Source organism: Peromyscus eremicus, chromosome 7, assembly GCF_949786415.1.
Source record: "Peromyscus eremicus chromosome 7, PerEre_H2_v1, whole genome shotgun sequence".
NCBI lineage: Eukaryota > Metazoa > Chordata > Mammalia > Rodentia > Cricetidae > Peromyscus > Peromyscus eremicus.
Window position 1 is genome coordinate 104157098 of NC_081422.1, and position 24056 is coordinate 104181153.

Here is a 24056-nt window from a genome sequence, read left to right on the forward strand (position 1 = left end):
ATAGGTAATCCTCAAATACTTCAAAGACCTACAGAATATGGCACTTAAAATGTTTTAATAACATAAGACTTTTCTTGATAATGAGACATGTCTTCTCCTGGCAGCATCAATCTACTTCTAAAAAGGATGATGGGCATCAAAGAACCTCCATATGGAGTTTACTTTCTCTGTGGCAAAAGCAAGCCATTTGGGCAAGAAATTGCCCTTGCCTTGAGTGCTGACAGTATGCTGTCCAAAATAGACAAGCAGGACACAAAAGAAAGTGACTGCCAAATTTGCCAAGACAGGGTAGGACAGTCCTTCAAAATACCTGCTTCACAGAAAAGTATGTCAGATATTCTAGGCCTGCAGGCCAAAGGTGGATACCCCAACATTACAGAGGAACCTTGAGGTGACTGTCCAGGCAGCCAGATGTCTCTGTTGTTTCTTAGTTTTGGAAGTTGCTTGCTCTGCACTTCCTTTTTACTTAGGTAATATATACTTTTGGGGTCTTTGATGGAGTTGAAGACTAGGTAGTTATACTTGCAGTTTTCCTTAGTTATGATGGAAGGTAAATTAGGTAATAGAGCTTTGAACCCATCAAAATAGAATAAATAATGGAGTACTTACTCCAAATATGTCAAATACAAATGGACTAGACATTGTAAATGGAATTCTTGCCAGGCAGTGGTGGCGCACGCCTTTAATCCCAGCACTTGGGAGGCAGAGGCATCCAACATGGGGCCTGAATTTCCACATAGGGCCTGAGAAAGCTGGAAAAAGAAAAAAAAAAAAAAAAAAACAACTGCCCGGGTGGTGGTGGTGCATGCCTTTAATCCCAGCACTCAGGAGGCAGAGGCAGGCGGATCTCTGTGAGTTCGAGGCTAGCCTGGTCTACAAAGCGAGTTCCAGGAAAGGCACAAAACTACACAGAGAAACCCTGTCTCGAAAAACCAAAAAAAAAAAAAAAAAAAAGGAATTCTTACCTGGTAATTGTTCTTATTGTTTATAGTTTTATTATGTTAGAGTTAAAACCTTTCCTTTTTATTTAGACAAAAAAGAGGAAATGTTGTGGAATATTCCTTTACACTGTGTGAAGATATTTCACTGTGATTTGTTTAATAAAAAAACTAAATGGGGCTGGAGAGATGGCTCCGTGGTTAAGAGCACTCACTGACTGCTCTTCCAGAGGTCCTGAGTTCAATTTCCAGCAACCACATGGTGGCTCACAACCAAATGCAATTAGATCTGGTGCCCTCTTCTGGCCTGCAAAGACACATGCAGACAGAACACTATATACATAATAAATAAAATAAATCTAAAAAAAAAAAAAAAACAACAAAAAACAAAACACTAAATGATCAATAGCTAGGCAGGACTTTCAGGGCAGAGAAAACGCTGGGAAAAGAAGAAGGGCGGAGTTGCAAGAAGACGCCAGGCCTCAGGAAGCAGCATGGGTAGTACAGAGTGAAGGTAATATAGCCATGAGACAGAGGATAAATGAATAGAAATGGGTTAATTTAAGTTATAAGAGTTAGAAACAAGCCTAAGCTATCAGCCAAGCTTTCATAATTAATAAGAAGTTTCCATTTGTTTATTTGGGAGCAGGCTGGTGGGACAGAAAAATCCACCTACACTAGGCTTATAGCTCAGAGGTACAGGGGCTTGCTGAGGTCCTAGGCTTAATCTCCAGTACCACACACACACATAGAGTGAATAAGCACATAAATGAGAAGCTGCATGGACAGATTAAACTTCAAAACTAAGCTAGAAAGAGGGTAAATATAAGATCTTTTAGGAAAAATAGCCTATCATGGAAGATAAGAACAGGTACTTTGAGGCTGAGTGGTGGTGGCACATGACACAGGCCTTTAATCCCAGCACTAGGAGGCAAAGCCAAATGGATCTCTGTGAGTTTGAGGCCAGCCTGGTCTACAGAGTGAGTTCCAGGACAGCTAGAGCTCCACAGAGAAATCCTGTCTTGAAAAACCAAAACCAAAAAAAAAAAAAACCCAAAAAATAACAACAAAACAAAACAAAACAAAAAAACAGGTACTTTGGCTAGGCATAAGGGCACAACCTTTAATCCCAGCACTTGAGGTGGATTGATCAACAGATTTAAGGCCGGCTTGGTCTACATACCAAGTTCCAGGCCAATCAGGGCTACATAGTAAGGCCCTGTCTGGGGGGTGGGGTGGGGGGGGGCAAACAAACACTCTGAATGCAAACTGCCAGGTTCAAATCTAGTGCCTTAATTATTCATTGGCAAATAAGGAAAACAGTACCTGGGGGGGGGGGGGGCTGTTGAGAGGATTCAATTAGTTAACATCTACAAAGCATTTAAAACAATACACAACAATTCCTGATAAATAAATTAAAAGAATGTTTTATGGACATTATTTTTATGACTTTCATGGAGAAGTTGTCGAACTTCTCCATGAAAGTTTTTTTTTTTTTTTTTTTTTTTTGGTTTTTCGAGACAGGGTTTCTCTGTGTAGTTTTGCGCCTTTCCTGGAACTCACTTGGTAGTCCAGGCTGGCCTCGAACTCACAGAGATCCGCCTGGCTCTGCCTCCCGAGTGCTGGGATTAAAGGCGTGCGCCACCGCCGCCCGGCTGTCGAACTATTTCTTTTTTTTTTTTTTTTTTTTTTTTTTTTTTTATTTCTTTATTATGTATACAGCATGTATGACTGCAGGCCAGAAGAAGGCAACAGACCTCATTACAGATGGTTGTGAGCCACCATGTGGGTGCTGGGAATTGAACTCAGGACCTCTGGAAGAGCAGTCAGTGCTCTTAACCTCTGAGCCATCTCTCCAGCCCTGTCGAACTATTTCTTGAGGGTCAAATCTGCCCTGCCTCCTGCTTCAGTACGGCCTGTGAGCAAAGAACAGTTTTTATACTTTTAAATGGCTAGAGGTAAAAGCTAAAAGAAGACTAACATTTCCAGATGCTATGGTCTGGACATGAAGCATCACCCACAGCTCACGCGCTGAAGGCTTAGTCTTAGGCGGATGGGGCTCCTGGGGAGGTTCTGGAAGTTGAGCTGGGGACTAGCTGGAGGAAGTGTCTTCCTAGGGATGGTGTCTTGGCCTGCCCCTTCCTCCTCTCCTTTCTGCCTCCTGTGTACCATGAGGTGAGCGGCTCCGCTCTGCTGCACTCTCCCCACCATACAGGTCTGACTATGACAGAATAAACCCATCTCCCTTAAGCTGCTTCTGTCTGTTGTTTGGTCCTAGCAACTAAAAACCTGACACACTGGGTGTCAAAATGGTAAGATCAAATTTCAGCATCCATATATTGTCCATATTGTGCTCATACCTTCCTTTCTTTTCCTGTGTGGTTCTGGGAATTGAACCTCTCTCTGGTCCTGTACACACTAAACAGGAACTCTGCACACTGGCAAAGTTCAGTAGTAGCTGTGAGTGACCAATGGCTTACAATCCAAAAATAGTTACTATCTGCCCTTTTATAGAAAATGTTTGCTCTAGAGTCACAGGGAACAAATACCAAGAAGGAAGTGAACACATCCTCTAGAGAGAAGGAAGTGGTGAATCTTATTTAAGACCTGCCCACGCACCAGTGCTGGGAATTCCTCCCTTCGGACCTCTCCACTCTGCAGTTTTCCTCACTTTCTCTTAAATCTATACGTGCTTTGCTAAAAACAAATACCCTAACCTCACCACTCCTGATTTCCTGCCTGTGGTCATGGGCTTTCTTAGCTAAATCAGCAGAAACTATCTGAAGTCTGTAGAATTCAACACCGATTCTACACAAGATGTTGCTCCTTTGTAGATGCAAACAAGCTGGCCTGAAATAACAGCATTTACACTAGGACATGTGCCTTTTTGTTAACAGTCTCATGTAGCCCCAGCTGGTCTTGAACTTGCTGAGGCCAACCACGCTGAATCTCCTGCTTCAGCCTCCCAAGTGCTAGGATTACAGGTTTCACCACCATGCCTTTGCTTTCTGAGACAGGGTCTTGTTATAGCCCTAGCTGGCCCTACTACTCACCAAGTAGCCCAGGCTGCCTTCAACTCACAGTAATCCTCCTGCTTCAGTCTCCCAAGTGCTAGGATTATAGGCATGTGTCACCATACTTAGTTCAATATTATCATAGTCTTTTTAAAAAATTTATTTACTTGTATTTTATGTATGAGTACTCTGCATGTATACCTCCTGCATGCCAGAAGAGGGCATCAGATCCTATTATAGATGGCTGTGAGCCATCATGTGGTTGCTAGGAATCAAACTCAGGACCTCTGGAAGAGCAGCCAGAGCGCTCTTAACTCCTAAGCCATCTCTCCAGCCCCTTCAGTTGTTTTTTTTTTTTTTTTAAACTCTATGTGTATGTGTGTGTGTGTGTGTGTGTGCGCACATGCACATAAATACAGATGCCCACAAAGGCTACAAGCATCATACTTCCCTGGAGCTGGAGTTACAGGTGTTTGTAAGTCACCTCATGACGGTGCTGGAAACCAAACTGGGTGCTCTGCAAGAGTAGTACACATTCAACCTCTGAGCCATCTCTCAGCCCTATTAGTGTTTCTTTTTCTTGTGTCTGAATATGTACAGCAGGCAAGCAGGCAAGACATTCAGGCACATTTCTACCTTGTAATTCCTGCCCCTGTCCCTTCAGTGCTGAGGATTGAACCCAGGAACATGTTAGGCAGCATTCCTATCATTTAGCCCAAGCCTAAAATTCACTTTTTTTCTTCTTCTTGTGTGTACTAGGAATTGAACCTATGGATTTGCACACACTAAGTAGGCACTCTGTAGCTGAGCTACATCTCCAGTCCTCTTGCAATCTTGAGGCAGCACAGCTTCTTTGGAAAGCCTCATGTTTTGCTCTTAAAACTTCAAACTGGATGTTGGAGAGGTAGTTCAGTGGTTAAGAGCATGTACTGCTCTTACAAAGGACCTGAGTTTGGTTCCCAGTACCCACATCAGGTGAATTCACAACTATCTGTATCCCAGCTTCTAGGGATCTGAGGACTTCTTCCTGTCTCTCTGAGTACTGCACAGATGTGTAGATATACACAGACACAAATAATTTAAAACAACAACAACAAAATCTAAGAAACAAAACTTTAAACTAATCTGATGAGGCCACCTACACTATTGAAAGGTAAGCAGTTGCATGTACTCTATTGGTTAAAACGTTAATTACACTGAAAGTATTTTCACAGCAGTGGTGTTTGGCCAAACAACTGGGTACTATAGTCTACTGACACATAAAATGATACATCAAAGTACTCATCACACATATGTGTCAATGCTAATTTAAGTACAGCCACTTTGGAAAATAAGTTGGCAACTTCCTCTACACAGTTACCATATAACAGAGCTATTGTGCTCTTGGATATTTAGGAAAGGAAAGGAAAGGAAAGGAAGAGAGAGAGAGAGAGAGAGAGAGAGAGAGAGAGAGAGAGAGAGAGAACGAGAACAACTATGTAAGGTCCACAGCTTTATTTGTAATAATCAAAAATAAAACATCCTCAAGTAGATAAATGATATTAAACAAACTATGGTACATATGAAGAAAGAAAAGCTGTCAACACAATCAGCTTCGGTGGGCTTCTAAGGCATTATGCCATGTAGAAAAAAAGTGAATCTTAAAGTGCCACACTTGCAGCCGGGCGTTGGTGGCGCACACCTTTAATTCCAGCACTCGGGAGGCAGAGGCAGGCAGATCTCTGTGAGTTCGAGGCCAGCCTGGTCTACCAAGTGAGTTCCAGGAAAGGCGCAAAACTACACAGAGAAACCCTGTCTCGAAAAACCAAAAAAAAAAAAAAAAAAAAAAAAAAAAAAAAAAAAAAAAAGCCACACTTGCTATGACTCCATTTACAACACTGTTAAAATGAGAGATGAAGAATATATGGACCTGACTGTAGTGGTGACCACCTGCAGTTCCAGATACACAGGAGGATGAGGCGGGAGAATTACTTGGAGCCAACAGGTAAAGACCAACCTGAGCAACATAGTAAGGCCTGAATGAAGCAAAAGAAAGGGCAGCTGGAGAGATGGCTTAGTGGTTAAGGGCATTTGTTGCTCTTCCAGAAGACCAAAGTTTGGTTCCCAGCACTCACGTTAGGTGGCTCACAACCACCTGTAACTCCAGCTCCCAGGGATCATCTCCACCAAGGGGATCCCAGTGACTGAACTTGGTGGCCAGGCTTCTCACCCTCTGAGCCAATGTGGCAATCTAAAAGAGGTTTCTGGATGAGTACACTCAATATATAATTGTGTCTGTTCATGTCAATTACCATCATTTTGGGTACAAACCCAACCTACCCCATCTGCTTTACTTAGTTCTACCCACCTCCATACCTCTCCTTTAAGCTGCTAGAAATTCCCCAAAATTTCTCTGTCTGCTCTGCCTGGATCTTTATCTCCCAGTGTTCTGCCTAGAGAATTATTCTGTAGCTTTGGACTCAGCTCAAATGTTCTGAGGCCGCTCATGAGTTCTAGACAGTCAGTGCTCTCCTTCATGATGCACTGGTACAAGCCTCCAGCACATGTTGTATTATCCCTTATGTCTACCCCTCCGTCCAGGCTCAATATTCTTCCCACACAGGAAAGGTTGTAGCTAGCCCAGAACACACGGTTCATGTATAAGTGTACTTAACCAAACCTTATTTCTTAAAAAGGTCCTACATCTGAGATAGGTAATAGAATTGTCAATAAATCATCTTATTAACTGGTCACCTCTGACTCCAGACTGGTGGAGTCTCATTGATGTGGGAGGTAAAGGTGGTACAGTTTAGAGAATGCCACTCTCCATCATCATCTGAAACTTCAGCTGGCATGGCAAGGGCCAGGCTTTGGAAAGCTTGACTTCAAGGCTATAATGCATTCGGTCCTGAGGAATAAAAGAGCTACACTAACTACTTTGTTCAGATGGGCTTCCAACAGGCTAGTATGTAAGAAACTGTCAGGGAAGAGGGGAAGGTCCTTTCTCTTTAAATGCTGGTGATCTACCCACCAGCCCAGAACACTGACAGAGGAACACTGTCCAGCTCACCATAAGCAGAAACGACACCAGCCCTCAGACACCCACAGGGCTGGGAAACTGATGGCAAGTGTTTTCAAACACACTAGGTTCAGCCTGAGGTTTTAGCAGTGTTTTAAAGTACAATCCACCAATGGGGGGAGGGTCATGGTGGCACACACCTTTAATCCCAGCAGTTGGAGGCAGAGTCGAGGTAGACCTCTGAGTTTGAGGCCAGCCTGATCTGCAGACCGAGTTCCAAAATAGCCAGAGCTACACAGAGAAACTCTGTCTCAAAAAAACAAAAAATAAAAGAAAGAAGGAACATTCCGAACTACTGATGAAGCTTTGGGCCAATCGACAATGACATGTGGGGTTATACTCCCACATAAAGAACAGGTTAAAGCATTCAAGCATATTCCCAGCCCTTCCGAAGCCTCCTAATACCTCTCACCACCGATCACTACATCTGACTAGATCACATGATCAGAAGCTATTTCTCACCAGTTTAGAGTCCCCATCATGAAATTTCAAGTTCCCAATCTGCACTCATCTCCCTTCCACCATGCTCCACTAAGACCGACTTACCTGCAACAACCTGATGTTACTTCCATGCTTGGGCCTTTGAGCAGCCTCTCTCTCCCTCAGCCCAGAACGCCTCTTCCTATCTTATCTAAGATCTACTGATCCTGCAATGTGCCAATCACACACCATTCTTTCCCATGAAACAGGTACAAACGTTCCATATTGTAAGTGTCACCCTTGCGGTTTCCTCTAGGCTGCTGGTTACATCTCCACAATCATAGATTTGATCACTCTAAAGTGGATTCATTCATAGTATGTTGCCCCTCACACAGCTAGCCAAGTACATACACGAGTGAATGGACCTGGATGGTATGCTGACTGAAAGAGCATCACAAGCATAACACCTCAGCCCTGCGGGGCAATTCAGCAAGCATTTCTGAGCACGTGAAACATTCAAAGAACAACAGGAGGTAAGGAGGTTCAGATGCTTCCAAAGCTCACCCTCTGGAGGAGAAGAAAAACAAACACATCTACAGTTATGGGAGCAGGAACCGAGTGTCAGGGCTGCCTGTGCACAGCACCTGAGCATCACTAAATCCAGTTCAGGAGGGTTGAGATGGGCCCTAAATTCCACATTTCAAACAGGCTTCCAAGCAACGCTTCTGCCATTGCTCTAATGACAACAGTCTAAAGGTCCCTTCTATTGAAGGGACACTAGAAAGGGAAGTGATTAACTACATCAGAGGGAAAATGAGACTCACAGAGACTCAACTTTATACAACCACCCAGTATGTTGGGACAGGGCAAAAGGAAAAAGAAAACATTGGTCACTTCCAAACAGAAACACATGGTTGGCAGGGAGAGAGGTGTGTGAACCTGTGACCACAAGTCAACATAAAACAAAAATGCAGAGTGCTCTAGGACCCCAGTGGCTACACCTATGATCACACACTTGAGAGACGGTGGCAGGATCCTGAGTTCAAGGTCATCTGTGACACAGACAATTTGAGCACAGCCAGGGTATATGAAACCTTGCTTCACAAACACACAAAGTGCTGCTCTACAGAACAGGAAGGTTTGGTTATTTCTCTCTCCTGGAGAAAAGAGGACATGACCCTGCCCAACAGATGTGTCTAGAAATTCCCAGGGTGGGATGCCTGGAAGACAGAAAGCACAGACCCCAGACAGCCGATTACTGCAGGAGACTGTGGGCAGCTGGAGGAGAAGAGCCAGAGGGCGAGTGGAAAGCCTGAGTACTGAAAACACAGCTGACAGTGTTAGCAGAGTCAGCAGCAGAAGTCCATAAGCGCCTTTCGCCTGCCCCTGAGTCAGCAGGGGCAGAGGAGGATTGCTGTGAGCTGCTTAGAATAATCAGCCATTTCAACCAGCAGTCCTAAATCCTCCTGAACACTAGCCGCCACCTGCTGCTTCTGCATTTCCCACTACTCCTTGACACTGTGCAAACTCACAAGCTAGTCTAAAAACAACAAGAAGACAGGATTTAACCAAAATAAGGCGGAGGTACACTTCAATCATTTATTCATAAAGATGTGCATTTGTTTTGTGCTGGGATTGAAGCTAGGACTTGAGGCATGCTGGATACATACCCTAAGCTATGCCTAGCCACTCATAAGGTATTTAAAGAGTCAGAGTTTTCAGCAAAGAATTAGGCCGAGTGGGAAGAGAGGAACCTTGGCTGACTTCATGTACTTCCTCTTTTCTTTTCGGTTATTCTATTCTTATCATGCCAGCTCCCTGCAGGTTCCACAAATAACACACATGTGCCTCTGCCCCCCCCCAGTTTATTAATCCTTCTATATACACCCCCCTCTGCTGCTGTAATGCATTACTCCCAGCTTGTAGACCTCTATTCAGAGAGGCTGCTCTGGCCCCTCTGACAAAACAGCATTCTCAGGCTCCTTTCTCCGCTTTACTTCCTCCATGTCCTCATCAGGGCGAACATCCACAGCAGTCTTGGTTAATGCTTGCTGTCCCACTGAGAGCACAAGCTCACATTCACAAAGACCTTCCATGAACATGGAAGACAGAGACGTATCTGTTGAGTAAAGTGAAAAGCTACCCAGAAAGAGCAGGAGAACAGGATCAGAGAGCTGAACGTGTGTGTGTGTGTGTGTGTGTGTGTGTGTGTGTGTGTGTGTGTGTGTATGCACACCAATGTGTTGGATACACAATGATTGTTTCTTAAATTCTACAAGAATTCTCTGTAAAGGCCAGCAAGATGACATAGCAAATGTTTATCAAGCACATGCTGCATAAGACTGATGACCTGAGTTCGATACCCAGAACCCATGTCAAACCCAGAGGTGTAACATGAGTATCTGTAACCCTAGCACTCCTATAGGGAGATGAGTGGCCTGGACAGAATTCCCTAGAAGCTGGTGGGGCCGTTAGCATGGAATATACAGTGCCACAGCAGAAACAAGAGAGACCGTGCCTCAAAACAAGGTGGAAGGAGAGAACCAGCTCCCCCAAAATAGTCTTCAGGCCTCTACACACTTATGAACACCTATCATATAGATATGTTGGTTAAAAAAAAATAATTCAGTTTCAAACCCTTCTTCCATGGGACTGCAAATATTCATAAAAACTATAAATAATTACATAATTACTATTATAAAAAAGTGCCACAAAATATACAAAAAAGAGAGGATGAAGCTGTGTATGATGCTGTCTGCCTCTAACAGTAATAACCTGAGATACACGGCAAGATCCTGTCTGGAGAAACCGAAAGAGGAGCTGGGGAGCCTGCCCAGTGGGTGAGAGTGTTTGCTGTTCTTAGAGAAGACAGGAGTTCAATTCCTGGCACCCACATCCAGTGGCTCACAACTGCCTGTAACTCCTGCAGGTACCTACATACACACGTGTATACACAGATACGTAAATAAAACATCAATCTTAAAACATGCCCGGCAGTGGTAGTGCACAACTTAAATCCTAGCGCTAGGGAGGCAGAGGCAGGTGGATCTCTGAGTTCAAGGCCAGACTGAGTTCCAGGACAATCAGAGATACACAGAGAAACCCTATCTGAAAAAAACAAACCAAACGAAAACAAAGGGGGCAAGGGATAATGACTGAATGTGAGCTAAAGCCAAGTCCAGAGTTTTAACTGCACAGTTAGACGGTGATCTGTCATCCCCACACAGGAAACAACAAGTGGCTTAGGAAGGCGAGAGGCTAAGGGCTGGGACTGTGGCTCAGTGGTGCAGCATCTGTTTAAGAGGGCAAGGGTTCATTTAGACATAATGAGTACAAGAATGCTCAGTACAAATGGAAATGAAGGTTTATTACTTGAAAACAAAAACAAGGGGCAGAGATACAGATCTGGAGGTGAATTTTCAATGGATGACTTATTCCAATGTACTGGTACAAGGAAGACTTGTTCACATGGCACACTTTAGTGATCACTATACAACTCTTCTAAGGTAACAAGACATTTAGATTTTATGAATCAGTCACATAGAATAAGCTCACAGCATGTATATTTAAATGTGTCATCTCTTTAAAGTCAATGTTTTGTCAGGTGAAGGAGGTGGAGAAGGCCTTCAATCCTAGTAGTAGGGAGCAGAGGCAGATAGATCACTGTGAGTTCAAGGCCAGCTTAATGTATAGTGAGTTCTAGGCTGGTTAGAGCTATAGGGTGAGAACATGTCTCCAAAAAAAAGTCAGCCGAGCGGTGGTGGGGCACGCCTTTAATCCCAGCACTCGGGAGGCAGAGCCAGGCAGATCTCTGTGAGTTCGAGGCCAGCCTGGGCTACCAAGTGAGTTCCAGGAGAGACACAAAGCTACACAGAGAAACCCTGTCTGGAAAAACAAAACAAAACAAAACAAAACAAAAAGTCCTTAAAATTAATTAATCTGTGTGTATAGTGTATGCATGTGTGTATAAAGGTGCACTCGCCCATACTGGTATTAGTGGAGGCCAAAGGTTAATGTCAGGATGTCTTTCCTTGATTGCTTTTGCATCTTTTTTTTTTTTTTAAAGACAGGGTCTTTTTAAAAAATTATTAGTATTATATATATCATCGTCATCATCATCATTGAGACAGGGCCTCACTATTTAGCCCTGGCTGGCCTGGAACTCTTTATTTTTATGTGTTTATGAGTATTTTGTCTGCATGCATGCCTGTGTACTATGTGCATGCCTGGTGCCCAAAGCGGTCGGAAGAGGGTGTTGGATCCCGTGGAACTAGAATTACAGATGGTTGTGAGCCACTATGTGGGTGCTGGAAACCAAATCCAAGTCTTCTACAAGAGCAACAAGTGCTTGTAACTCCAGAGCCATCTCTCCAGCCCTTGAGACAGGGTCTTTTAGTGAACATGAAACTGCTATTTCAGCTACAGTAGATGGCCAGTAGCTGCAGGGCCCATCTAACTCCACTCCCCATCCCTGGAGTTACAGGCATATAATGTTGTCCCAGACTTTGTGTGGGTTCTGGGGATCCAAACTTAGGTCCGCGTGCTTGCACAGCAAGTATTTTATTCAGTGAGCCATCTCCCCATCCCAGAGGGCAACTTTTAAAGTGACCTTTAGAGCTGAGCTAATACAATTTGTGCTTCAGTTGTTGGTTTGGTTTTTGAGAAAGGGCCTCACGTAGCCCAGGCTAGCCTCCCAAATTGGCTATGAGTATGAACTTTTTTTTTTTTTTTTTTTTTTGGCTTTTTCGAGACAGGGTTTCTCTGTGTAGCTTTGCACCTTTCCTGGAACTCACTTGGTAGCCCAGGCTGGCCTCGAACTCACAGAGATCCGCCTGGCTCTGCCTCCTGAGTGCTGGGATTAAAGGCGTGCGCCACCACCGCCGGCGAGTATGAACTTCTTATCCTCCTGCCTCCACCTCCCAAGTGCTGGAATTACAGGTGTGCACCACCATTCCTGGTTTATAATTCAGCTCTTAACAGCTGAGTTAGCATACTACCTAAGTTAGTTACTTTTGCATTGCTGTGGCAAAATATGTCAGGAGCAAGGAAAGGAAAGTTAGGTGGCTCGTGGTCTGAGGAGACATGGTCCATCACGGTGAAGGCATGTCTGTGGAAGCATGAAGCCCCTGGTCACAGTGTGTGCATGAGTTACTTCTCTCCCCGCTCCCCTTTTGGTTCTGTTTGCTTTCCGTAGTTAATTTCCCGTTGCTGTGATAAAACACCAGGACCAAGCCTACTTAGAGAAGAAAGTTTATTTGGCTGACGGCTCCAGAGGATAAGTCAATGACAGCAGAGCGAAGGCACGGCGGCAGAGCAGGAGGTTGAGGGCGCACACCTTGACGCACAAGCAGGAAGCACACTCCAGTCTTTACACTCTCAAAGCCCACTCCCGGTGACATACTTCCTCCAGCAAGACCACACTTCCCAAACCTCCCAAACAGGACCTCTGGGAACCAAGTATTTAAATGCTGGAGACTGTGGGGGATGTTTCTCCCTCAAAACACTATACTATGTCCACAGTAAAGCAGCCAAGAGTTAACGCTGGCTTCCTCCTGTTCCCCTTTTCATTCAGTCTAAGACCCCAGCCCAGAACACAGTACCACTCACATTCAGGGTGGGTCTTCTTTCCTCAGGTAAATCTTCCTAGAAATTCCTCAAAAACACACCCAGAGGTGTATGTCCTGGCTGATTCCAAATCTAGTCAAGTTGAGAGTGAAGGGTAGCAAGCCCATCACAAGTTCACATATAAAGTGCAGGCAAGTGAGCAGCCTGGCATCCTCAGCTTTAAGTGAGACAGAAAGGGAGTTTGGAGGCTTTCATTAACAATTTGAAAATATTCAGCTTCATGCTCCAGTAGAGATATAAGACTTTACTAGTGAAATTCAAATTTTAATAGTAACTTCTCCTAGGTGGGTTATTCATTCACCAACCAGAATAACAGACTCGGGTTCACCTGCGGTAGCCTGGAAATTGAGAATTGTTCACGAAGTCATCTTTGCTGCTTTTCTTTCTGTGACACTAGAAACCAGGGCCTCCCTTAAGCTAAGTGAGTGTTCCAGAGCTGAACTCCATCCGTAGCTCCTCGGCCATCCCTTTAGTAAGAGAAAATTCCAATTTCTGGAGACTGTATGTAGGGTCACAAAGCAATTATAACTGTAACCAACTCCAAAAACTTCAGCTCTACAAAGGTCCATTAAAACATCCCCAGGCCAATAAGCTCTAGCTAACTGTGTTTGTTTCACGCTTGCCTTTGGCAACAGTTTTATGAGAACACAGCCGCGCCAGTTCGTAAGTGTACTGTGCATAGCTGCTTTCCAAGCTATGAGTAGTCGCCACTGAAACTGTATTACCTACACATCCCCAGCACTTAGTAGGATTGCTAACTTGTGGCTCAAACACATTTTGATTCATTCATTTTGTTCCCAACTGGAATACATGATGATGCAGTCAGCTGTTTGGGTATTCTCCCTACAGTCTTGCTGGCACATAAACTAACCGCAAAGAAGCTGCATGGTTCCAAGCCAAAGAGACAACAAGAGTGCCAAGAGTCGGCAAGTTCAGAGGAGGGAAGGTGGGAGTCATACTTCTAAGTTAGGAAAGTCTGGGAACACGTCTTATAGAAAAACAATGTGTTTTCATTCTTCCATCATCAAGCTAAACCAGGTGTGGCTAAGGAGCAGACAAAGGAGTCTCATGCAAAGCAAAAAGGAACTGTCTACAATGAGAAGTGTCCCCAAGCATGGGCTTCTGACACCCAGCCACGTTCCAGAAGCATCAGGGTGAACCCCATGGAATTCACTCTGCTGGTAACAGGTTTTCCAGACTACTGTGCCTCCAACTTTCCCCAAGCCCAGATGCCAGGCAGTATTATATTCTTCTCTATTCTCTCTCTCTCTCTCTCTTACACACACACACACACACACACACACACACACACACACACACCTGCTTAGTAGGTGTCCAAATGTTAACAGCATTATCCATAACGTAATTCAAATGAGAAAGAGATCAAAACCCTTTTCCCCTTCCTCTTTCTATTTCCTTGTTGTTTTGAGACAGTCTCATGCGGCAGCCCAGGCTAGCCTAGAATTTACTAGGTAGCCCAGGCTGACCTTGAATTTGTGTCAGTCCTCCAGTTTCAGCCTTCTATGTGCTGAAACTACAGGGGACAGCCACCACACCTAGGCAAAAGTAAACGTCTGATGAGTGTCAAATTCTCATCCACAAGTGCCCTGCTCCTCAAGGAGTGTATTCTTCTTCTCTACCCACTTGAAAAATTCAGAGAGTCCCGGGAATAAACTATTCAGTGAGTATTCAGAAGTTTAAATTTTTGTATATAATGTCATTTCAAAATCAAAAGGAATCCAAAACCTGTGTCTAGAACTGGTCCTGACAGTTCACACCCACAATTTTAGTACTCCGAGGCTGAGGCTGGAAGATCACCAAGTCTGAGGTTGTCCTGGCTACACAGTAAGTTTCAGGACAGCCTGAATACAGAGTGAGACTCTGTCACAAAGCCCCTCTACCCCCCACAAAAAAGAATTTTCGTCTAGGAAAGAGCAGAAATCATCTTCATTCTCCTCTCTGTTGCAACAGATTTGGGTGTTGAATCTAGACACACTCACATCACTGCCTTCCAGGCTCACAAGCAACACTAAAGATGGGCTGGTTGGTTGTATCCTGTTCTGCTTCATGCCATCTGAAGTGCAAGTGGGTAACCCGACAGAGGGCATAAAAGCATTGCTTCCATCCATACAAAAATAGCTATGTGGGATCTCAGCTGATATAGTTGTGTGCCTTGGACAAATCCCTTAATAGCTCTAAGCTTCAGGGTTTTTCAATCTACAAAATAAATGGCTTTAATAGAGACCTCTATGGATTCTTTTTAACATGGTTATTCTAGCTCTATAATTATCCCTGTGTAATACATTGCACTATACATAACAAAAATGGCATGCACCAACAAGTTCTGACTTCATTTTCTTCCCACCTACACTTCTATTACAAACAGGGCACGATTCCAGACTTGCATGTGCGGCATTTAAAACCAGTTTCAGTGAAAACTCTATACCTGGATTTAGTGGATCAAAAGAAAATCTAAAACTGTGTCCTTCACTCATAGAAAAGACATTTCCGGGAGCTGGAGAGATGGCTCCAAGGTTAAGAGCACTGGCTGTTCTTCCAGAGGTCCTGAGTTCAATTCCCAGCACCCATATGGTGGCTCACAACTATCCATAATGAGATCTGGTGCCCTCTTCTGGCCTGTAGGCAGACATACAGTCAGAACACTGTATACACAATAAATAAATAAGTAAATCTTTTTTTAAAAAGAAAGACAAGACCAAGACCAGACATTTCCTTCTGGAGGCTAAATTCTCAAATCCTTGTTCAAAACTTTAGCAGGAACAGGAGAGATGGCGTCAGGTCAAATGTCTGCCATACAAGACCCTCTGGTTTGAGTTCAACCCTCAGAATCCATGTAAAGATGGGAGAATAGACTCCACAAAGTTGTACTCTGACCTCCACACATACCCCACACCCACCCACACACATCATAACACACACACACACACACACACACACACACACACACACACACACACACACACATACAGAGCCCTCCCTTCTCTCCTCTAAGCTTAAAGGTCTGAATGCCAAAGAAGAAGGTTTGGTGATATTCTCCCCATTCTGCTTTTGCAGATAGAGAAAAAAGGAGTATGTGAGTTGAGGGAAAACAGAACAAACCACTTGCTGACTTGAGATCTCATGAGGAAGAATGCTCCCTGAATCTGGGAGGTGGGGCTTTTGCCCAACTGACTGGACCCAGATGAATCTGATACACACTGCCTGAACCTTGGGCTTCTGTTAGAGGCATGGAGATGAAGTGGGAAGGGAAGACGAGAACCTCCATGGATACAAATGGCTCTATCCAGACCTCAGTCAACATTCCATAGGTTGCCAAGAAGTCCTGTACTATCCTTCTGGCCACTAAGGGAAAAGGACTTGCCAAAGAGAAGAACCATAGGGTTTTTTGTTTGTTTATTTCTAATAAGAAGTGTAAGTTATTACAAATAAAAAAGGGTTTTTATTTTATTTTTAATTAATTAATTTAGAGACAGAGTCTCACTATGTAGCTCTGATCTGGAACTCACAGAGCTATACCTGCCTCTGCCTCCATAGTGTTGGGATTAAAGGTGTGTACCTCCACACATGGCTAAAATGTGATTTTAAAAAATGAATATAGGGGCTGAAGAGATGGCTGCTCTTCCAGAGAATCCAGGTTCAAGTCCCAGCACCCACATGGCAGCTTGCAACTGTCTGTAACTCCTGTTTCAGGGGATCTTATACCCTCACAAAAATATACATGTAGGCAGAACACCAATGCACATAAAATACAAATAAATAAATAAATAAATAATGAATATATTACTCTTTTCTGTCACACTCCTACTTAATTATCCAACAGGCTACCAAGGAATTTAAGTTTAAATATCTCCAAAAGGCAAAGTAAATCTAGGTCCAAGTATTAGCAGTGACCTTTGGGGGCATGAGAGCCTGTGATCGCTCACTTTCACTCTTGCTTAGGAAGGGAGGAAAAATAAGGACATGTATGTTAAGAGTGAGTGCAGCTGGACTTTTATGTAGCTTAATTCAAAGTCGCAAAGGGGTAATTGAGATCAGTTCTGAGATCAGTTCTGTCAGGACACTTCTGTGACTGAACACGAGAACATGGAGACTACATCTAACCCCACGTTTGCCTAATCCAGCCTGTGACCTCCAACAAGCATTTTCTGGACATGGTCTCAACTGTTAAATACAAGCTATTTAACAGTGGACTGAAGCAGAGCAGTGGACTGCATACTCTTTGAAGGCAAGGAACATAAATAAACCCAGATAAATTCAAAACTGCACACTGAGACCACGTGTGGTGGTGCATGCCTTTAATCTGAATACTTGGGAGAAACAAGATGACCGTAAATTCAAGATCAATCTTAGTTACAGAGCAAATTCAAGGCAAGCTCCGGATACTTGAGACCCTGTCTCAAAAAACAGATACAAATAGCCAGGGTGGTGGTGCACACCTTTAATCCCAGCACTCGGGAGGCAGAGGCAGGAAGATCGCTGTGAGTTTGAAGCCAGCCAGGTCTACACAGTGAAGTCCAGGACAGCCAGAGCTACATAGTGAGACCCTGTCTTGAAAACACAAACAAAACAAACAACAACAACAAAACACAAATAAAATAAAGCAAAACCCTGTAAATGAAACACATACATTTATTTATATTTTCTCTGGAAACATCACTAAATTATTATTAATGAGTCAGATGCAACGGCATGCACCTACTTGGGAAACAAAGGCAAGAAGATGGCTTGAGCACAAGAGTTTGGGGCCAGCCTGCTCAACACATTAAGATCTTATCTCTTTAACATTATTATTAAAGGTTGGAGAGATGGCTCTGTGGTTAAGAGCACTGGCTGCTCTTCAAAAGGACTCAGGTTTGATTCCCAGCACTCACACAACATCTCACAACTATTTGTTATTGTAGTTCCATGGGATCCAATGTCCTCTTTGGCCTCTAAGGGCACCAAGCACACAAGTGGTATATATCTGTACATGGAAAAAAAAATCCATATACATAAAAACAAACAAATAAAAAATATATTAGCATGTGTATGCGTGAATACACACACACACACACACACACACACACACACACACATAAACGAGCCAGAAATGGTGGTGTATAACTGTAATCCCAGTATTCAGCAATCAGGAAGGGGAGGCATGAGATGGAAGGTTGAAAGCCAGCTTGAGTTACATAGTGAGATCCTATCTAAAACACACACACACACACACACACACACACACACACACACACACACACACGGAGCTGGAGACATGGCTCAGAGGTTAAGAGCTCTTCCAGAGGTCCTGAGTTCAATTCCCAGCAACCACATGGTGGCTTACAACCATCTGTAATGAGATCTGGTACCCTCTTCTGGCCTGCAGTCATACATGCTGTATACATAATAAATAAATAAATCTTAAAAAAAAAACCACAGAAAACAAAAACACATACTAAAAATAAACAAACAAAGCCGGGCGGTGGTGGCGCACGCCTTTAATCCCAGCACTCGGGAGGCAGAGCCAGGCGGATCTCTGTGAGTTCGAGGCCGGCCTGGGCTACCGAGTGAGTTCCAGGAAAGGCGCAAAGCTACACAGAGAAACCCTGTCTCGAAAAACCAAAAAAAAAAAAACAAAAAAAAAAACCCAAAAAAAAAAAAAAAACACAAAAAACAAACAAACAATAAAACACAAATACCTACTATTCACTGAGCATTTATTACATGAAGTTTGAAGTTCATTAAGTAATTGAATCTTTAGTACTCAGGTAGGTAATGATGTCCATTTACGGAAGGATAAACTGACTCACTAGCATTTCAGGAATTTAAGTTTTGTCAGCTATGAAGTGGCAGAGCAGGATTCAGAGCCATGCAGAGTCTGTGCCACAACTGCCTCTCAGATCATCGAGAACAGCAAAGTTCCCAAGGCAAATACAGCACAGCTAGAGATTAGAAACATCGACAAATGATTACAAGACAAAAACCAGACAAGCCAGTGCCGGACTGATGGAGAATTCTGAGCAATGCAGAGGTCAAGCTACTGCAGAACAGCCTCCAACTCCGAACACTAGGAACATCAGTCTCCTCAGAAGGTGTGTCCTAAGGAGGGCCCCAAAACAGGCAGTACAGGTCCCCTCTACTGGGCAGGCAACTGCTCTGTCACTGCCAACAAAAAACAGGTGGATTGCTCTCTGAACAGGATGAACCCGTGACTCCAGACTTGGGTAACTAGGGCATCCCTGAATACAAAGAAGATTCATTGATTCTGAATATGCCCTGAAAGGACAAGTCTATACATTATAGTATTCCATAGCTTGGTTCTTGGAATGTAGTACTAGAATGCACTACTTGGAATGTAGCATTGCTAGTGAACTCGACAGGGCCCATGCCATACCTATGAATCAGAAATTCTAGGGTAAGCGCTAATGAACAAGGCTACCAGGTGATTCTAATACTGATGAAGTTTGAGAACAATTACCCTAATAGGGGGGCAACTAGTTACTAAATCATCACATGCCCAAAAAGCCTCTAACTGGTCTTCAGTGCCTGCTTAACTGAAAAACGGGACTCACCGAAGTTTGAGGAAAGACTAGATTATGAGAACAGGTCTTGTGAGTAGTAAAATGTAGACCTGGTCTTTCTATGGCTCCCATCACCACCGAGCACTCCTGAGGCTTTATAGAAGAGAGTCTATAGTCATGTCTAGTTCTAACCTATGCTTTTTGTTTGTTTGTTTTTGTTTTTCAAGACATGGTTTCTCTGTGTAGACCTGGCTGTCCTGGATCTCATGCTGTAGACCAGGCTGGTCTCAAACCCATGGAGATTCGCCTGCTTCTGCTTCCTGAGTGCTGGGACTAAAGGCATGTACCACTACCACCTGGCACAGCCTAAATCTTTTAAAAAACATTTTTATTTATCGTGTGTGTGTGTGTGTGTGTGTGTGTGTGTGTGTGTGTGTGTGCGCCACAGCACACCTGTGGAGGTGGAGGGCAGAGGACAATTTCCAGGAGTCAGTTCTCTCCTGCCACCATGTGGGTCCCAGGGCTTGAAGTCAGGTCATCAGGCTTGGCAGCAAATGCCTTTACCTAATCAGCCTATTGCCAGTCCACAGCCTAAATCTTAACCCAAAACTTCTTTCTTATTTCTTTCTTCTTTCTGTCAAGGGGCAGCCTGGCATGATTCAAAGCACAGGGCACCAGACCAGAATGCTGATAGGGAAGAGGCGGTGAATATATCCCTCTCCTCAAGCAGTCCATTAGCCTGGCCTCCAGGACCTTTGGTGGTGGCTGTGGGTTGTTTTCACTGGTCCCTACTCATCTCAAATGTTACTGTCATAATTAAGTCATTCTTCAGCTTCCAAACCTCTAGTGGCCTTGCCATCTCCTACACCCTTTACTCCAGGTTGTTTTTCTCAATCTTCTTGGTTTCCCTCTTTCACCTAGGAAGATTCTGCCCCTTCTTAGACCATTTCAGTACTCTAATAGAAAACCATTTCTTTCAGGATTGATGAAAAGTTATGACAGGCGTTATACAAAGAATACCAAATACCTCATTTCATCCTCACTAATAGTGAGATGTAAGAGTCATCTTTATTTTCACATTTGGAAACCCTAGGCTTAGAGAGATTAAGTAACTTGCCCAAGGTTACAGCTAGCATTTTAATGCAAATCCTCTGTCTCCAAAGCGAGACTCTCAGACTCTTTTGCTTTTTAAAGTGCCAAACTATTAACCATCCTACCTAGCAGTCTGACTCGAATATGTGGAGAAGCAATGTTTCCTCAACTAAATAGAAAATAAAAGCTAAAAGGTGTCTGTGTCTTTCTGCTGTTTTGAAACAGGAAGAGGGTGGGTCGGGCGCTGACACTATGAGCCTTCCAGGCAAAGTCCAGCAGGAAAAACCACAGGCAAGCAGCATCTGCCCACCTGGAGGGGATCCACCTGGCTCAGCAGCTTAGTCAAGAGGCAGCCCGGCATGATTCAAAGAACAGGGCACCAGACCAGAATGCTGGTAGGGAACAGGCGGTGAACATATCCCTCTCCCCAAGCAGTCCATTAGCCTGGCCTCCAGGGCCTTTGGTGGTGACTGTGGGTTGTCTTCTAGCGTGGAGCAGAGTAGTCCACACCAAAAGATCTCCAGATCCGATTCTAAAAGCGCCAAGGGCAGGCAATGACTCCAGAAGAGAAGGCTTAGCCTCTACAACAGCACAGCCAACTTCAAGGAGCACAAAGAAATGACTTTATGACAAGATAAGATGTTTTAGTGGTGTCCATCGGAATGTGGAGTCAGTCACCACCCCTTCCTCCCTAGACAGGCTGTAAGAACATTTTCTCTTGTCTGTGTGACAGAAAAGGAGGCGGATACCCCAATGTCTCTTTTTCTTAGGGCGTCAGCGGCACAACTCTCAGTCTTTCCTTCCAGTGGCTGAACGGCTGCCCTTTTCCTCTCCCAGCTTGGCCTCAGTCCCCCTCTGCGCTTGGCACCACTCTCCCCCCCACTCTATTCCCTCCAACCTCTCTCCACCCTCAGTCCGCGGAACCTCTCTTCCACTGTCCACCACCCCTCTTTTCTTCCCGCTCGGTCTCTTTCCCCTCAGTCAGCCACCGCCCAGACCACGATACCTTGAGCGTCACATCACACAGCTTGCCCTGCCGCCGGATCTCCTCCATGACGCCGTAGCCACGACTAGGCAACTCCGACACGGAGAAATGCACCAAGTCCTCCAGCTCCTCGGTGCCGTCCTCCACCATCTTCCCCGGGCGCTGCAACTGCGCAGGCCTGGCCGGCAGGCTTCACACTAACCAGGGCGGGGCAAGGGAGCACGCCGACGGCAGCTCGGAGCGCGAAGCAAAAATACCACAAGCCTGCGCGGCCGCCGTACTCGCAAATTCCTCTGCACCGGAAGTCTCGCTGCCCCGCTTCCTGGTTCATACACAGCCTTCTTTTCCCCCGCCCTGCAACACATACTCCAGTTTCGCATATATAGCTGCTCCAAGCCATTCAGGTTAATTGACTCCATTTCCGTCTTCTTTGTTCAGCCCTGACTTTACTTGTGTCTTCAGCGGAGGAATGTGAATTTCAATTCCGCCACCACCTTACACTACTTCCGGAGTCCCTGGAAGCTTCCCGTTGCCATGGCGACTGTGTACACAGCCAGTCGGCTGGCTGTCCAGATTGCAAACAGAGCTCCCTCAAGTCGCTGCAGCTATAGCGGTCACTCAACCCGAGTGCCGCTTCCTTGCGAAGTGAGCAGTGGTCACGCGCCGGTGGTGTTAGGTAAAAGGGAAACCTGATGGGGATATCCGCTCTGGCAGTGGCTGGGTTCCGAACTCCTCTTGGAGCCTTTATTTGTAAAACAAACAAACAAACAAACAAACAAACAAAACACCGAGGCACCCCTAGAGAGCGTGTTATCCTTGTGCCCCTTTCAGCCTGATCGTGGCTTAGGAGAGCGTGGAGTTTCTGAACTAATGTTCTCTAGTCCCACGAGTCTCCACCAGGGTCCCACGACTCGCCCTAGACAAAAAAGGCGTGAGGTTGAGTGTCAGAGGTCGTTCAGACACTTCACTCCTCAATTTTCGAACTGGAGAGATCTTCGGGATCACCACTTGGAGCCACTGGAGTTACAGAGGAGGAAAACCCTCCAGAGGGGCACGGGAATGGGACTGAGGCCGCCTGCCACACTCACTTTAGAAAAGGATTCCCATACACACTGGGTGAGAATAAGAGAGAGGCCGGTTTTGCCTGGATGCCAATCTTGGGTTCATCTCACTCACGGTGTGATACAGTAGGTGTTGTGGGTTTAGATGTTTCTTGGGCAGTCTTTGTCCCTGATCTAATAAGAGCATGGCAGATAGGGACCCGTAGTGCCTATCAGTCATCCCATCGAATGGTCTTTCTTCTCTTCTCAAGCTTTCATGGGTCATGCATATTCTGCTCATCCCCAGGCCCAAAACAAATAAACACTGAATCTCTCAGCACTGGTCTCCTGGTGGCTACTTAAGTTCGTTGTATCACACCAGAAGTATCTAAAGATTGTGTTCAAATGGCTGGGGGTATTCTATACAAAGTCCTGAGGGAAAGGTACACTACCTTATGGGGAGGGTGTGTTGAGACTGAACATGGCTTCTTGTACCTGGAAATGAAGTGTCCTTTCAAGAAGTCTGCAGGTTCAGGGGTTAGAGGTAGTGTGGGAGTGGAGTGACATCGTATACCTTGGAACTTTCTCAGTAGTAACTGAAGATGGACCCACCTATGGAGACTCAGTCACCTTCTGACTTCCAGCCATGAGTATCACCACCAACCACCATTTCTTGAGCACCTGCTGTGTGCTGGGCGCTGTTTTGGACTTTGTGGGGGGAATCACAAGAGATAAAAGGCACAGTCCTTGTCCTCAAGCAGCTTGTAATTTGATTTGGGAACTGAAGCCCACATAAATGAAGCGGCATAAGCACGGTAACAAGCAGTATTTCAGTAAGTGCAAAATGGCATGTGGCTTTGATGTGCTGTGGAGTAGTAGGCTCATGGGAGGAGTGCAGACCATTGGAAAGGCTCATGGCAGGTTGCATATGACTCCAGGAATGTCTGGTGGCATGAGCATCAAGGGAACCGTGGAAATAACAGATGGGTGCCTGCATGTGCATGCGCATGTTAGAAATTTCAGGGCAGAAAAGGAGGAAAGCTCTGGGAAGTTCTTTGAGCTGGCCTGTGAACTTGCTTCCAGAACTCTCTGGATTCTTTGTGATCCCTTCCAGAGGTTATACTCAATGGCATTGGAATCTTCCTGGGCGGGAAGATGGGCTCTTGGGATTTGTGTTGGGGAGGGTTTTCCAGAGCTGTAGGAATTGAGTAAAAAGCCCACCTGTCCCCTGGAGATGCTGTCCCAACACTTGGGAAGCTAAGGCAAGAGGACTGAGAGTTCAAGGCCAGCCTGGACTACACTGTGACACACTATATCAAGGAAAAAAATTATTTAAAATCGTGAACAACACACCACTTCTCCC

General features: G+C 44.8%; 2 protein-coding genes across 10 annotated transcripts in view; one reads left to right on the forward strand and one right to left on the reverse strand.

Moving 5' to 3' along the window:
• Klhl18 (kelch like family member 18) overlaps positions 1 to 22109 on the reverse strand; it is a 63688-nt gene extending 41579 nt beyond the window's left edge. Inside the window, exon 1 of one of the 2 annotated variants that reach the window (XM_059268754.1) lies at positions 21675 to 22109. In XM_059268754.1, the coding sequence (XP_059124737.1) occupies positions 21675 to 21803 (129 nt within the window). In that variant the 5' untranslated portion in view covers positions 21804 to 22109. The remainder of the gene's footprint in view (positions 1 to 21674) is intronic. The other variant, XM_059268755.1, reaches the window with a different exon arrangement.
• The window catches only part of Kif9 (kinesin family member 9), a 61615-nt gene continuing 56953 nt past the window's right edge, over positions 19395 to 24056 (forward strand). For 2 of the 8 annotated variants that reach the window (XM_059268749.1, XM_059268751.1), the window contains exon 1: positions 21958 to 22298. Coding sequence is in view for 3 of the 8 variants with exons in the window: in XM_059268753.1 (XP_059124736.1) it covers positions 23490 to 23526 (37 nt within the window). In the remaining 5 variants the exon portion in view is untranslated. Of the gene's footprint in view, positions 19471 to 21957; positions 22299 to 23288; positions 23527 to 24056 lie in introns of those variants that run through there. The other 6 variants (XR_009380335.1, XM_059268753.1, XM_059268750.1 and 3 more) reach the window with 5 other exon arrangements.